The sequence below is a fragment of the Cynocephalus volans genome, chromosome 12, assembly GCF_027409185.1.
Source record: "Cynocephalus volans isolate mCynVol1 chromosome 12, mCynVol1.pri, whole genome shotgun sequence".
Classification (NCBI taxonomy): domain Eukaryota; kingdom Metazoa; phylum Chordata; class Mammalia; order Dermoptera; family Cynocephalidae; genus Cynocephalus; species Cynocephalus volans.
The window spans coordinates 31,819,570-31,835,657 of NC_084471.1; the positions used below are offsets into that span (position 1 = coordinate 31,819,570).

Below are 16,088 nucleotides of genomic sequence, written 5' to 3' on the forward strand. Positions count from 1 at the left end.
TTATAAACTGAGAGACAACAAAAAACGAATTCTCTTCCAGGGTCAAGACAAGATCCACCCCCTAGAAATATTAATTTTTTGCAAAGCTTTATGAAGTTTTCCATGAGAAACAAGAACTTGAACATAAGTAATTTCTCTTTTTTTACACAAATATATATGTGCATGTGCCACATGTGTATAAATATCACCATTATGCTGTATCTATACATGTAAACATGAATTTTTAAGTACAAAAGATAATCACTATTCTGAACCTTGCTTTTTTTACTCAAAAATATTTTTTGGTGATATTTCCATATCAGCACATACAGCTCTATGGATTCTGAAAACCAGATATCAGTCCATTACATGGATGAACACTTTTTTGTATTTATATCAAAACTGCAAAGAATATTGTTGCTTGAACATAACTTTGTGTACTTGTCAGTACATCTGTGGATAAATTTATAGAAGTAGAATTCTGGGCCAAATGTTATTTCAAATTTTGATAAATGTTACTAAATTGCTTTTCAAAAATGTTATACCCACTTATGCTTTGACCAACAGAGTGCCTGACTCTCTACAATCTCACTGAGATGGTTTAATATCAAACTTTTTTATCATTGCATAAACTATTCCTGTGTTAATATATTAAAGTAAAAAAAGAGACAGTTAATTACAATATCTATACATTTCTAACTATATATTTCAGGCAAATATATTTCTATGTCTAAATGATCTGAATTTTTTCTCATTAGTCCACATCATTTGTTATATGCCATTTTTTGTGGACACTAGCTAAATCCATAATTTCTACAATGGAACAAAGAGCATTGCTGTAATGTGTTCCCACTTTAGAAGCATAAAGATTTTGACATTTTAATTGAGTAGAAACCCCAATAAGTCTTTAATAACAAAAAAGTATATATTAATTTGCTTGAGACCTATGGAAGAAGACTAATTATGCATTTAATCAAAGTTTGTAAACTCCAACAGCTGAAAAGCTTAAAATAGAATAACCATCCAACCATCAAGTTTCACAAACCAGTGACATTTAAAAATTGAGTTTTTGTTCTGACCATTTTGATACACTCTCATAACTACATTACTGTGAACCAGACTAAAATAATTTTATTCTAATGTTGTGTATCTATATTAGCTTTCTCTTATTGCCTAACAAAATTTGCCAGAAAATTAGCAGCTTAAACGATACCCATGTAGTATTTCTCAGTTTCTCTAAGTCAGAAATTCCACAAGACTCACGTGGGTTCTGTACTTGGGATTTCACAAGACTGAAATCCAGGTGTTGCTGGCTAGGCTCTTACCTGGAGATATAGAGAATAATCCACTTCCAAACTCATTTAGTTTGTTGGAAGAATTTGTTCCTTGTAGTTGTAGGATTTAGGTCCCCAATTCCTGGCTGTCAGCCAGGGGCCTGCTCATCTTCTAGAGGATTCCTACATTCCCCATTATATGATCCCTTCCTTTTTCAAAGCCAGTGATGGTATGTCAAATCCTACCTGTCATTCTGATCACTCTGATTTCCTCTTCTGCTCTGTACAGATAAATTTCTCTGTATTCAAAGTGCTCACTTGATAGGGTCAGGCCCACCTGGAAAACCTTCATACTTTAAGGTCAACTGATATGAGACTTTAATTACATCTGCAAAATGTTTTAACGAGGGTACTTAGATGAATGTCTGAATAACTAGCAGGCAGGAATCTTAGAGAGCCATCTTTAAAATTCTACCTATTACAATCTCCAAATCCCAGGAGTATTAAGCAAATGGTGACTCACCGCAGATAATGACCTCCTTTCTCTAGCCTTAAATATTCCTAGAAACACATAGAAAATATTGGCAGTGGTAAGAATAAGGAAACAGTAAATGGAATCATTTTACTATTATGCCTCTGAAATGCAATATGCTTGAAGAAACAGACAAACAGTGTCGCTGACATTTCCAGTTCTGTTTGGCCAATGAGGCAGACAAATGATTTGGTTTTCATTCATTTTATAGTTTAAGAAAAAGAATTGCTATGATCCTTAACAAAATTCAATTATTTTTAACATATGGACATAACTTTAGTCCTAACTATCTTTGAGGGTTACTTTTGTTTCATTTGTGGAAGATATGTAGTAAAGTAATATGGAGGAAAGAAAAAAATCACCTACTAAATCTTATTGTGTATGCGTTTTAATGAGGTTAAATGATTAACACTACCAGTAGACAAATTGTTAGCTCTTGGAATATCCATTGAGCTATTATGAAAAATTTAAACAATGTTAAAGTATTTAAAATATTAAGAGCTACAGCACATCATTCCTATAAAAAAGAAGATGGTAAAATACAAGAGACTGTAAGAGTGGATAGTGTCAGAAAATTATTTTTCGGCCTAGAATTTAACTTTAAAGCATATTAAATGTTGCTTTAAAGTTAGTCCATATATACACACATCATTGTATAACAATCAATCATTGGATACAAAATATGTACCAGTACTCTACTGAGATGTTCAGCCTGTATTAACTCACAACATCCTAGGAGCTGGGCATAATAACTATTCCAAGTAATAGACCAGAGGAGAGAGATTAAATAACCTGCCCTAGGTCAAGGGAAGACTCCCAAATCCTGTCCTATTCCACCACATTGTGCCTCAAATACCACAGACATGGCCTTTCTCCTATTTTGTGATACGAGAAAATGGTGTACAGATTGGACAAAGATGCAGAAATCAGCATAATCTTTTTTTAATGCTATGGTGACTTACAAATGACCAATGGCCTTCTTTCAAGTCACAGTAGAGTAACCACTTCTTGGGATCAGAGTAGTCCTCCAGATACCTGTCCTCTGGAAAATCAACAGAAAGATGGATTGTGATCCCTAGGGCCATGAGTTCCTAGCAGGCAGGGATGACTTATTCAATAGGGACAATAGGTTTGGTGCCTAGAGCTCACAATAGTATTAGGAACCTACGAAAATGTTTAATTTTATTTATTTTAATATAAAGAGAGAACATGGTAATAACAATAATAAATATGCAGTAATCCATCTAACCTGGATTATACTCTTTATAGCAGAAAGCCATAAAATATAATTTTTATTTAATTTTTTTTTTACAAAGGAAGGGGCCCATGAAAGTCAGAATGAGGCCTTGCCTGTATGAACATTACTGATGATATCAAATTGCCCCACAAATGCTATGGAATACTTCTGTCCTCATTGCCTTCTCAGCACACCATTAATACAAAGTCAGGGGACTTTGTAGCATAAAATAAAAATAAAATAAAGCAAAATAAAATAAAATGCTGTAATGGAAAGAGCATCATCATGTATATGTTATGGTGCTAACTGACAGTCTCACAGGCATTATGACTGGCTACTCTCAAGGCTACTCTGCATATGTCCCCATGAACTCTAGAAGGATAAAGTGCTTACGATAACCACAAAAATGTGATGATAACATTTTAGCAATATGTCTAACAGTGTAATATTTAACTGACCATTTTAAACTGCTCACAATCTTAATTGACAGCTCTAATTTTAAAACTGACCCCTGATTATACACAATATATATCTTTTAATAATCCAACTTTTTTCCCCATTTAATTGATATACATTTTTATTTTTATCTAAATATTACAAGCATTTTCCAAGAGGGGGGAAAAAACACTGAAATCTATTGCCCCATAATATATTGTACTTTATAACTATAAGCAAACATTTCCAGGCTAACAATTTCTACTTAATCATTACTGAGTATATACGTTTCACAGATGTCATAACTATAATATGTTGTGTTAATCCTCTGAAAATCTTGAGTTGCTATAGAATTAATTAATAATATTTCCAAAAGGTGATAGCAAATACCTACACATAGGACTATTATGGATTTAAAACTGACATCCTTGCTTTTCTCTAGATCTAGAATCATTGTCTTCGTAGTTATCACGAAGTTAAATTCCTCTTCATAATTTGCTTAAAATGATTTGAGGATTCATAAATGGACAAATACCACAAGGGTGTTCCCTGATGCACAACACATCTCACAAATTTTCAAATTAATCCCACAACTTCCCAAATTATTGAGAGAAAGCAATGAATAATTTTTAAAAATTTAATTGAAACATACTGATTGTACATACTTATGGGGTACAGAGTTATATTTCAATACACATATACCATGTGTGAAGAGCAAATAAGGGTAGTTAGCAAATTCATCACAGCAAAAATGTGTCATTTCATTGTGATGAAAACATTTAAACTCCTCTCTTTTAGCCATTTGACAACATACAATAAATTATTCTTAAGTAAAGATGCATAGCATTACTGTATACCAATAGAACTTACTTTTCTTATCTAGCTGTAATTTTGTGTCCATTAAACAATCTCTCAATATCCTCCCTGTCCCCTTCCCCTTTCCTGCCTCTAGTAACCATAGCCGTTTTTTTCTATTGAATCTCTTTGTCTCACCTTTGAAAAGCTAGAAAGGCTTGCTACCTTATACTTAGCCTCTGTCACCATGAGGAAGAGCTGGCCTTTGGTTTTAAATCCCTGTGTGTGGATGTCTTTGTGGTGGAAGAAGGTGTCTGATTAAAATGTGTTCTATTTATTTACTTAGTTTTGCATCTCATAGCACTGCATTAGTTGTATAGATAGATCTAAAAAATATTTGTTGAATTTCATTTATCTGACCAAATAGATCAGCCTTATCCAACTTCTTTCTGAAGAATTTTATTTGCAAGTTTAATTAGCTGAAGTTTATTTTCAAATACCAATTTAAAAATGCTAACATCTAACAAATGTACCCAGTTCCACTGCATCAGAATAAAGGGTAATTAATATTGGCAACCTGGAATAGTTTAAAAATGGAATTCATAATAAAATACAAAAATAAAGTGTTTCCTTTTCACAGTTTGTTTGATATAGGGACGCTTGCTGATTAAATTTTGAATGAGCTACTACTGCCATCAAGTGTTAGAATTCACTCTTTTTAAGCCACACAAATGCACAAATCCTAGCACCAAGATTTGAATGTGTTTTCCAATTAACATCATAACACTCTAATCAACATAAAGCATAGCATAATCTATGCCCTGATAAGGCACTGACTGGAATTTCAAAATGAGAACAATGTGATTAAAATCTTCCAAATAAAGTTATAACTAGTAAATATGAAGGACATAGTCTACTGAATTTGCTTCATCTATGTAGTGAATGAACCCCTAATGATTTCCTACCTCCTAGTGTTTATTTCTTTGTTCCTTTGTGTTATCAAACCCCACCGCTCCCCCCTCCCCACCCCCCGCCACCCTCATGTAAAGGTGGAACCTGGTCTTTGCTTCTAACCAACAGAATATGGCAAAAGTGATGAATGGGACAAATGTCTAGCCCAAGATTATGATACACAGACACAGACACACTCGTGTGTGTATATATCTGCATCTGTATCTTTATCTGTATCTCTATATCCATTTTGCTAGGAAGAACTAGGGAGATTCTCTTAGCTGGCTTGAAATGAGCAGCCATGTAGAGGAGGCCCATAGTAAGGAACTGTGGACAGTGTCTAGGAACCGCTTTGGGCCCCTGGGATGTGTGGGTGCCCTCTCAAGTCCTGAAGGTAGCCTCCAGCCAACAGACAGCAAAAAGGCAGAGCCTCAGTCACAGAGTCACAAGTAAATGAACTCTGCCAAGAACATGAATGATCTTGAAAGATTTCTCTGAATTGAGTCTCCAAATGTGAGCCCAAACCAGTCAACATCTTGATTACATCTTGTTGAGATCCTGAGCAGAAGACCCAAAAACTGTTTCTAAACTCAGCACCTGGCTTTGAGATAATAAATGTACAGTTATGTGTTGCTTAATTACAAGGATACATTCTGAGAAATGCATCATTAGACAATTTTGTCATTGTTCTCAAGTGTATTACAAAAGGGAACAATAATGAATTTCCCTCTTATCTACATTGGCCACTGGTTGCATGAGCATGGGCATTCTAATTATGTTACTAAGTCTCTCTGTGTATCACTTTCCTCAGCCGTTAAGTGAAGATTAGAATAAAACCATCCACACAAGTCAAGGAAATTAAATTGCAGGTAGGGATTGTGCCTGCACTCAGCAAGCGCTCAGTGATTTTTTACCTGTTATTACCTATTACATTGCTGTAAGGAGGGGTGGGAATCATTTAAAATGCAAGAATCTAAAACAGACAACAACCTTTTCATTTGGGGTCAGCCCTAATGTATCAAATGCTTGACTTTCTATCTTAAAGGTCTGAGCTACCTTTGGAAGGGTCACCCCGTGGGTAAGCTGGGTACTCCTCCTCGACATATTTTGCGATGGATTAGTTTACACCAGCATCACTACAAACACGTGAATAATGCATTGCACTATGTGATTACGATGGCTATAACATCCCTTAGATGGTGGGAATTTTTCAGCTTTGTTACCGTATGTTGTCTTAAGTAGCAAGTGTATGGTAATTTGTTATGCAGCAACAGAACACTAGCACAATATATAACAATGTGGTAAACATATTGTATTTTAATATTGAGTCAGAATATTTCATTTTGTAGTATTTGAAGAATATGGATTGTGAAGATTAATTCTAGGTATCAACTTGATTATATTAAAGAATGCCGAGAAACCTGGTAAGGCTATCTTTTTAGGTATGTCCATGAGGGTGTTTCCAGCAGAGATTAGTATGACAGCCTGAGTGGACTGGGTGTGAAAGGCCCACCCTCAGTGTGGGCAGGAGCCATCCAATCTGCTGGGGTCCCAGAGAGAACAAAAAGCCGAGAAAAAAGGTGAATTTCTCTCTCTGTCCACTGGAGCTGGAATACACTCTTCTCTCCTGTCTGTGGACAGCAGAGCTCAAGACTCTTCAGCTTTTGGGTTCCAGGACTTATACTAAGGACACTATCAGCTTCCCTGATTTTGAGGCCTTTGGGCTTGGACTGAACCACGCTACTGGCATCCAGTTTGCACATGTCCTATCATGGGATTTTTCTTCACAATCCTGGGAGCTAAATCCCCTAATAAATCTCCTCTCATATATATAACATATCCTATTGGTTCTGTCTCTGTGGAGAACCCTAATATATGGATCAATTAAAATATATATTTTTACATTGGTCAATGGGTACAGAGTTAGTTAGTAAAAGTTAAAATTATAGGAGAAAAAAGTTCTGATGTTCTTTTGCGTAGCAAGGTGACTACAGTAAATAATGATGTATTGTATATTTCAAAATAGCTAAGAAAGGACTGTAAGTGTGGTCTCACCACAAAGGATAATATATATTTGAGGTGATAGATATGCTAATTAGCCTGATTTGATCATTCCACAAATGTGTACACGGATCAAAACATCACAGTGTACCCCATAAATATATACAATTATTATTTGTCAACTGAAAATAAAATGAAACTATTTTTAGAAAGGTGTCTTTAAAAATTCCTTAATTGGATTCTAACTGTCGTGTTCAACATGCTCTGGTAGTAAATTTTCTTGGATGATTTACCAGTACATAAAAAATTTTTATTATATCTTCAATCATAGAAAAACTCAAAATCACAAATCATAATTTTCTGCTTGTCTTAAGCAGAGTGGGGCAAAAAAATACTGAGTCATTGTTTTCTTAGTAGGGAGGACGAATATTTTCTCTAAGGAAAAAGTGTATAAAGCCAGTATTATGAGTATAAAGGTCACATGAACTGAACAAAAAATGATGTCTTTAATTATCTGTAAGACGAATTAGTCGTCTTTTTTTTAAAACAAAAAGAAACCGATGGGAATTCCAATACATCCAAATAGTCATTTTCTAAAGCTCTCAAATGAAACGCAATATTGTATAACACTTATGCCCTTAGGAAAATAAATCTGAACTGTCACCATTCCGTTTTGACTTAAGCAGATCAGGGTTAGAGTAACTGCTGATGGTGTGAGTCTGCATCTAGTAAGGATACTGGAGGCTAAAAGTGTCAGCACTCTGCACTTTAAGGCAGCGGGCCTGTCTTCAGCACACCACAAAGCAAAGGAAATTGAGGGAAGCCCCTGAAGTCGACATGTCCCGAGGCAACGTTGGAGTCCTAATCCAAGAACTCCCATACCGTTCTCAATTTTCAGACAGGAGTGCAAAAATGGCCTTCGCAAGCTTCAGGGCTTTCGCACATTTTACTTCTTCGGCATTTAATGGAGACTTGTAAAGACTGAGGATCCCAGCAGGCCGTGTTCCATTTCACAAAATGCCACTACTACAGGAAAGTAATAACGGGATATACGTTGGGACGTTTTATCTAGGATCAAGCCTGGTGGCACTTCCTTGATGTTTCTACAAAGTAGGACAAGAAAAGGACACAGGGTGGGGAGGCCTATTTTTGCATCTGACACAGAGTTAGGTATCTTTACATCTGTGACACCGACTCCTTTAAAAGTCCTAAAATATTCCAATATGATGATAATAGTCGACAGTTATTAGAGTACTTATGGGTACCTGCATTAAGTGCTTTAGTGAAGAACTTTATTTAATACTTAACACAACCCTATGGAATAGGAACTATAACTATACTCAAGTTACGGGTAAGATACTTGAGGCTTACAGAGGTTCATGATTGATGAGGTGAAATTGAAGCACATCTATTTAAATCAAAACCTATATGCTTAACCACGATGCTTTAAAGGTTCCCAATGTATGTGCTGTATGGTCATTGAAGATACAAAAGGAAAGACATAATCAGACCATTCTCAAGAACGCATGGTACTCATCCTGGTAATAATAATGTGAGTTTGATCAACGGACATGTGTATATCATAATTCACAAGGTGTTTTCCATGTGTATTTCATTTGCTTACCACAAGAGTCCTATTTAAGGTGGGTTGGTAGAATAACATTGTCATTAAGAATTTCTCTCTGGGGTCAAACAGGTTTAGGCTCAAATATTAGCCGTGAAATTCAAATTAACCACCTGGTTCCCTAACCTCATCTGTGAAACGTGGTGACACTACCTACCCCTGGGGTAGATGTGACGATTATGTGATTATGTGCCTGGCAGGAGCCCTCACACCCCGCCCGCAGTTAGCGTACACAGTACACGTTTGTGGTCTTGTGTTATGTGTGATGAGTCCCTACTCCGGGGGTAAGAACACTGGGCACGGCCGTAACGTCAGGAGTGAGGCCCAACTTTCTGACTCTTGGAGATTTTCTTGCAAAGGTGTAGACTCTAGGTCTTTCAATACACAAGTCCTCCCGCCCCAACCCGGGTTTAGCTGAAGGCCTATCTCCTAAACCCCCCCGCCTCAAGGCGATACAAAGTGTTCAAATAAATTGCCTCAAGCGTCGCCTGAGTCGGGCAGCACACACCCATCCTTGGCCCCTCGCTGTCCCCTTCAGATACCGCGTCACAAGCCCCTGAGAATGCTCACGGGGCACCTTGTTCTGGCCAGAAACCAGCTCCCACGAACCGGGAGAACGATCTCGACTCTGATTGGCTGTCGCCTTGGGCAACCAAGGACGCGGTGGGCACGCGGGGCCCCAGCCAGTATTTAAAGGCTGCCGCTGCCCGCACCACCTCAGTCCGGCCAGGACGGCGACGGTGAAGCACCTGGGTTGAGAGGGAGCAACAAGGTGACGCGCGACCCCTGCCTTCCCCGTCCCCAGCCCGCGCCTCTGCCGAGGCGGGTGTATGTGGGACCCGAGAGCGGGTCTCACTGCGCGTCGGCCACCAACACCTTCCTCCCCCACCATCCTTACCCAGCCCCAGCCCCACTCAACCCACTGGGCGAGACAACCCGGGTGCGAAGGACAAGAGATTACAGGGGAAGAGCGAGCAAGCGGAGAGGAGAAGGGCCTCCAGGAGAGGAAGCCGTGATCCCAACAGCAGTCGCGTGGCGCTGCGCACAGAGACACAGGGCGACGAGGCCCTTCAGACCGCCCGATCTGGCCACACTTGACGCTACCGCTTAGACTTCTCGGAGCTCCCTGAACCATGACCCAGACCCTCAACAAAAGGGAGGATCCTCTTAACCTGGTTGGCGGCTGCACATCCTGGGCCCCGTTAGGTACCTGGTCATCCTACCACCGTAGGCGCAAGGGCGCTCCCGTTTACAAGCGGCGGCACCGCTGTGGCCCCAAGGCCGAGTATGAGCCCCCTAGGCAGCAGCCGAAGCAACAGCACGGCCCAGGTCCTTGGTTCCATCCACCCCGACGGCCCTATTGGGCCATGTCCTCTAACTGGGGGACCTGGGGAGGGCCCTGGTGCCCACCTGCAGGGGGATTCTGGAAGCCCCCCGGCCCAGCGCAAGCGATCCAGGTGTACGGCCTGCCCCCGCTCTGCCTTTGCTGCTGCTCCTGCTGGCGCGGGCCCTGGCACCCCGGCTGGGCATGGCCCCCTTGCAGGAAGAAGGGCTGGGGCCGCAGGGACCGCGGCCTGCGCCACCACCCTCGCCGCCCCTCCCGGAGGAGCCCGCCGGTGGATCTGAGCAAGCTGCTGCGGCCGGTCAGCCTGTACGAGTGGCGGGCGCCCGGCATGCGCGCGCCGCGTAACACCACCCAGTTCATCATGAACCAAGTGTACGAGGACATGCGGCAGCAAGAGGAGCTGGAGCGCCAGCAGGAGGCGCTGCGGGCGCAGCAGGCCCAGGAGGGCGGCGCCGTCTCCCCCGCCGGCTCCTCTGGAAACGATGCGGCGCCCAGCGGCGGCGAGGAGGACGCGGAGCTGCAGGAGACTTTGTTCAGCTTTGTGCAGAATCCCTCTCTCGGCTTCAATTCTGCCCTAGACGAGGAAAACCAGTCTCCCACCCCACAGCTGCTGAAGGAGCAGGAAGAGGAGAAAGATGATGAGGAGGAGTGTGATGGAAAGGAGGAGTGTGATGAGGAGGAGTGTGATGAGGAGGAGGAAGAGGAGGAGGAAGAGGGGCAGGTCGAGATGGAAGAGGCTGACTATGCAGAGCAGGGCGAGGAGGAGCTAGAAGAGGAAGAGGAGGAACTGGAGGATGAGCAGAGAGAGGAAGAAAATCACTTGCCCCTGGGATTGCCTTTATCAATCCTGGTAGAAGCTGAAGAAGACACAGAGAATTTTATGAACTGCACCTATCTGAGTCCCAAACAGAAAAGTCCCAAAGCGCCTCAGGAGGCTGTGCTCATGGTACAGGACATTAACTGTTAGACATCAGGAAAGGGACTGAGGAATGGGATGGAGCATTTGAAGCTGAAATGGTTTAGCAGCTTATTAAAACCAATTAAAAAGGGAGTTCCATTCATAAACGTGTCTATGTAAACCCCTTCTTTGGCCACTATAAAATATTTAAAAGTTCGTCTGTGTGTGTATGACTATAGGTGGGGGCGGGGAAACTTTCAACTATAATTTCATTGGAAATGATTAAAGGCCAAATATTTTATCACTAAAAATATTTGGTGATAGTTTGAATATTTCCATTTGGTGTTTTCTCTAGACAACTGGGATTTTTTAAAACTGAAAGAGTGTCTTTTTGTAACAAATTTATACAACTTATCTACTTAATGAGCTTGGAATCAACGTATATTTTGACTGTTGCATGCTTAAGAACCACATGCCTTGGCTATAGAATGTCCCCCAGTGCTCTTAACATGACTGAAGCCATCTTAAAACTCTATTTTTCTAAAATATTTTTCCTCGTAGATTTTTCACCTGCAGAGTTCATTTTTGAGGGTTGTATTTTGGTACCCCATTTGCAGTCTTCTGTGGTTTTGCTCATTTATACTCCTTGTTCTATACAGTGCTATGGATCTTCCTCAGAAGAACATGAAGTTGCTTCTGTGGAGCTGATTATCTGCCATGGCCTCGACAATCCATAATTCATGCATGGAGAGGATTCACCATGGTCAGAAGTCAACTTGCACATCTAGTTAAAATCCAAGGTAACTGCAAACAATGGAACAGAGCTTAGGTTTTGAAGCTTTGTTCCTGGATATATTCTTTGTCATAAGTTCAGAGGAACCATAAAAATATTTTTGCAGAATGGATTTTTTTTTTATTTTTAATTTATGGGCCTTTTGAGGGTGTGGAATATCTTATTTTATTTACCAAATTATCTTCCTTATAAAGGAGAGTACAACAAAGACGTGTAAGTGTGAAACCGTGAGAACTACTTTCTGGTGATGTCTGAACAATTACATATGAAAAATACATCTTTCAAAATAATAGACTTTCCAACATTTTCAGGAAGTAATAATACATTTCTTGCTGGGCACTTAAGATTCCTCTATAGCATATTTCCTCAAAATCCCTAGATGAGGAATTTGCACCTGCCTTCTCAAAAATTACATGTCTAAGTATAGATGGAATCACAACTTAGCATTAATTTGTTGAAGAGAAGACTAGTGATATTTTACCTGGATATTGATTTTTACTCATATATCCTGGTGTATTGCAGCTTTTGAGGTGACAAGCTTAAGCTGTTAAATAATTCAAAATATAAATAATTGAATTATTTAATGCAAATGCCCTGCTTCTTATTTCTTATTACCTAAATATCATAAGTCCAGTACTTCAGTGGCCAAAAGGATGAAAAGAAGAAAAATATATACTGTAGGAATTTTAAAATCACACCAAACATTTCAAATTACAACAGTGAATAACCAAACTTTTAATTATACTCTGAGAAACCACTGCTTTCTACAAGATGCAATTTCTGAATGATCTATAAGAGTAGTTTAAAATTGGCCATCCATATGTATTTCTATTACTGTTCTAATGTGTACAAGTAGAAGAAAACCAAGGATCCTGCTCCTGATATGGGTCATTACAAGTCATAGTTCATAAATCCTTTAGTCATGATACTCAATCACTAGGTCAAACAAGTATGTTCTTATTAAAGAAACCCTTTCCTTTAGGATTGAATTTCTTTACAATCCCATCTGGACAACTCTCAATTTCTTCCTGCAGAGGATTTTACTTTTAAATTTAAAAATTCAGCACATATCAATTGCCTCCGCATGCACAATAGCAATAAGGATACAATGGTGAATAAGGAAAATTCCTACTCCCATGTTACTTACAGTTTGGTAGAAAAGGCACAGGTTAAATGAAGAGTTAGACAAAGTGCTCACTGCAAGTATTCTGAAGGAAATATACCAGTGTAGGAGCTCTGTTCACTAGGGTATCCAAGAGTGAGGCTGGGGATGTTGACTGTGGTCAGAGGAGGCCCTGAATCTATAGGCAGAGAACTGAGAGGAACATGGTGCCTTTGAGGAACTGATGACAGCAGGATGGGAGTATCTGGAAGAGGCAGCCAGTAGGAAGTAGAGAAGTAGGCAGAAGCCACGTCATCTGCTCATTCCTGTGCTGTCCATATCTTCTGTAATAGACACCAGCAAAAATTAACAAAAGGAGAAAACCAAATGATGACTAAATCGTTAGTCCTCAGTGATTCCCTAACTGAACTCTTTTTATTAGCCACATACTGTGATGGTCCCTTTACTAATCCTGAAGGCAAAGATGAAATGATTAAGCCATGCTGGGGTTGGAGGGATTGGCCACACCCATCATTACACTTTTCAGAGACTTCCCTTCTCACTATCACGTCATAAGTGTCACTAGGGTTTGTCGCTCAGCATGATTGGAGCAGCACAGTTCGCAGCTCCCAAGGAGAACCTCCACACAGCTTATTCAGTGCAACTTGATGAAGAGTCAGTAGGCTCTGGAGTACAGCTCAGGATAAACCCAGTATTTTGTTTTAGAGGTAAGTGTACACTTGAAGAAAAAAACAGTTTCCCAAAATAAGTTCATTGTTAAAGTTATTTCAAAATTTGATGGGGTGAACACGATGATAACAAGATGCCACTTAGGCATTTATTTCAAGAATGGAGCCACTATTTTGTCGATTGTCAGAAAAATAATATAAATTATAAACAATAGAATAGAAGGCCTAGGCTTGATAAGCATCTTTGCTGTCTACTCTGAGGTGTTTTCACATGTAGAGTTACTGGTATTGTCCTCTTGTAGTGAATGTCAGTGTTTCTTGATTTATTTTCATTACCTTGTCTCCACAGTAACTTAGAGGGATTTTTTGTCTATGAAAATATTAACCCTCTAAGGATAGTAAATACACTTGTCATGTAGAGATCAACTGTGAGCTCTGAGTATGATATCATAAAATTTTATAACATCTGTATGTGAAGACAGTATTTCCAATATATTTATAATTTCATTAAAATAAACACAAGAGGTAAAATAACCAATCTCCTGTCAGCTACACCCAACCAACAGATGTGGAAAGTAAATGATGCAAACATCACCCCGGAGGTGATCTGGGGCAAGGGATCTTAAATTTAATTTTGATTTTAGCAACATAAAATAATACATGTAGCTATGTTATTTGTATTTATCCAGGATCATATTAATGTAAAACAATTGAAAATTAGTCTTACTGCTTCCGAATCACTTTGGCCTTCATTATCTGTGTCATTAAGGCAAAATTGGAATGTGGCTGGGTCTTAGATGTTTCAGTACTAGCATTTTTCTGCATCTAGTTATTTTTTAACTAATTAATGAAATATATCCCAATATCAAGGTCAGCTGATGGAAGAGAAGGAAAGGATTTGGGCATGAGGTGGGAAGGCCTGGATGTTTGTCATCCTGCCACCTAAGAGACCTGTGGTGGTAACAACTTGCCTTGGGTCTCTTTTCTCAAAGGTAGAGATTATACTCCAGTATCATTTAGGCTAGTTGTGAAGACCAAATACTCAATATTTAGGAAGAGTTATATTATAGGCTGTAATTCATTGTTAATCAATATACACTAAACTGCATTTATAATCAAAGTTATCATTTCCCTTAATTCTGAACATTAGATCAGTCTAGATTCATAAGCAAGGCCCAGGAACTCTCATCTCATTGCCTTCCTGTTGGATTGAGCTATCTAGATATTTTATATTTTTTACCACTGAACTAAGCATGAACCAACTTGCCCTTCCTGAAATTTAGGTTTTGGCTTCTGGTATAACAGTGTGCAAATGCAGCAGTCTAGTGACAATTTTGAAAGTGTGGTCTGTGAACTTGCAGCATTGGCACCACTTAGCAGTTTGTTGGAAATACTGAAGTCCAGGCTCCCCCCAGGGCTACTGACTTAGAATATGTTTTATAACAAGGTCTGTAAGTGATATGCATGCACATTAAAGATCTAGAAGCTCTGTGGTTTAGGGTTTAGATCCATTGCAGAGGCCTCGTAGGAATTCAGTGATTAAGATTGTGGTTTGTGCATTCAAAATTTCCACCATTTACTACTTGTGTGACCTCAGGCATGTTACTGCAATTTTGGCTTCTCGTTTGTCTCATCTATAGTAAATACCTCAAGGGATTAAATGAGATATGAAGATTAAATGGGCCATTACTTACCAAGTACTCAGAACAGTGACATTTAATACTTATTACTTGTAACAATAAGTATTCAATAAATAGACAAATGCAACCATAGACATATTATGTGGTATCTAAAAGTTACTTGTTAGTAATCAGAGCAACTATAAATATAAAATCTCCCATGATAATTAACAAAATGATTCATTAACTCTATTCTGTTTTCCCTGGGATAACTACAATCACTTATATTACTTTGAGCTGCACATACCATTGTGCAGACTATGAGAACCAATGAAATCTGTAGAGCTGAACTCATTCCCAAAAGAACATTTTCTGTCCTCTATCCCTCAACTCCACCTCTACTCCCAGGTCAACAATGTTTTCTTCCTTCTTATGGGTGACGTTAATATTCTAATCGCTGGTACTAAGAACGACCCATTCTTTCCCATACAAGCAATGAATATTAAAATGTATCTTTTTGAAATCAAAATGCATGCATCTATAATACTTGAAGAAACCATTTCTGTTAGTGGTTAATAGTCTATGTAAGTCATACAATGACAATTTGTTATAGATTGATATTTTATGTATATGTGTGTCAATATGTACATATTTGGTGGGAAAAATACCTAAGTGGGATAAATTGATCTAAACGTTGTGTTGCTTCTCATGTATGATTAAAATGAAATCAAAATTTTATTTTAGAAAAATACTCTTAAGAATCTATAGGTAATTTTACAGGTGTGCAAGATAACTGGTTATCATTCAGAATATG

At 39.0% G+C, this 16,088-nt stretch overlaps 1 protein-coding gene across 1 annotated transcript; it reads left to right on the top strand.

Moving 5' to 3' along the window:
* Positions 1–9,961: 9,961 nt before the first annotated feature.
* On the top strand, positions 9,962–11,140 carry CCER1 (coiled-coil glutamate rich protein 1). Its single transcript, XM_063074611.1, has one exon. It carries the CDS (start codon positions 9,962–9,964, stop codon positions 11,138–11,140), a length of 1,179 nt encoding a protein of 392 aa, XP_062930681.1.
* Positions 11,141–16,088: the final 4,948 nt, after the last annotated feature.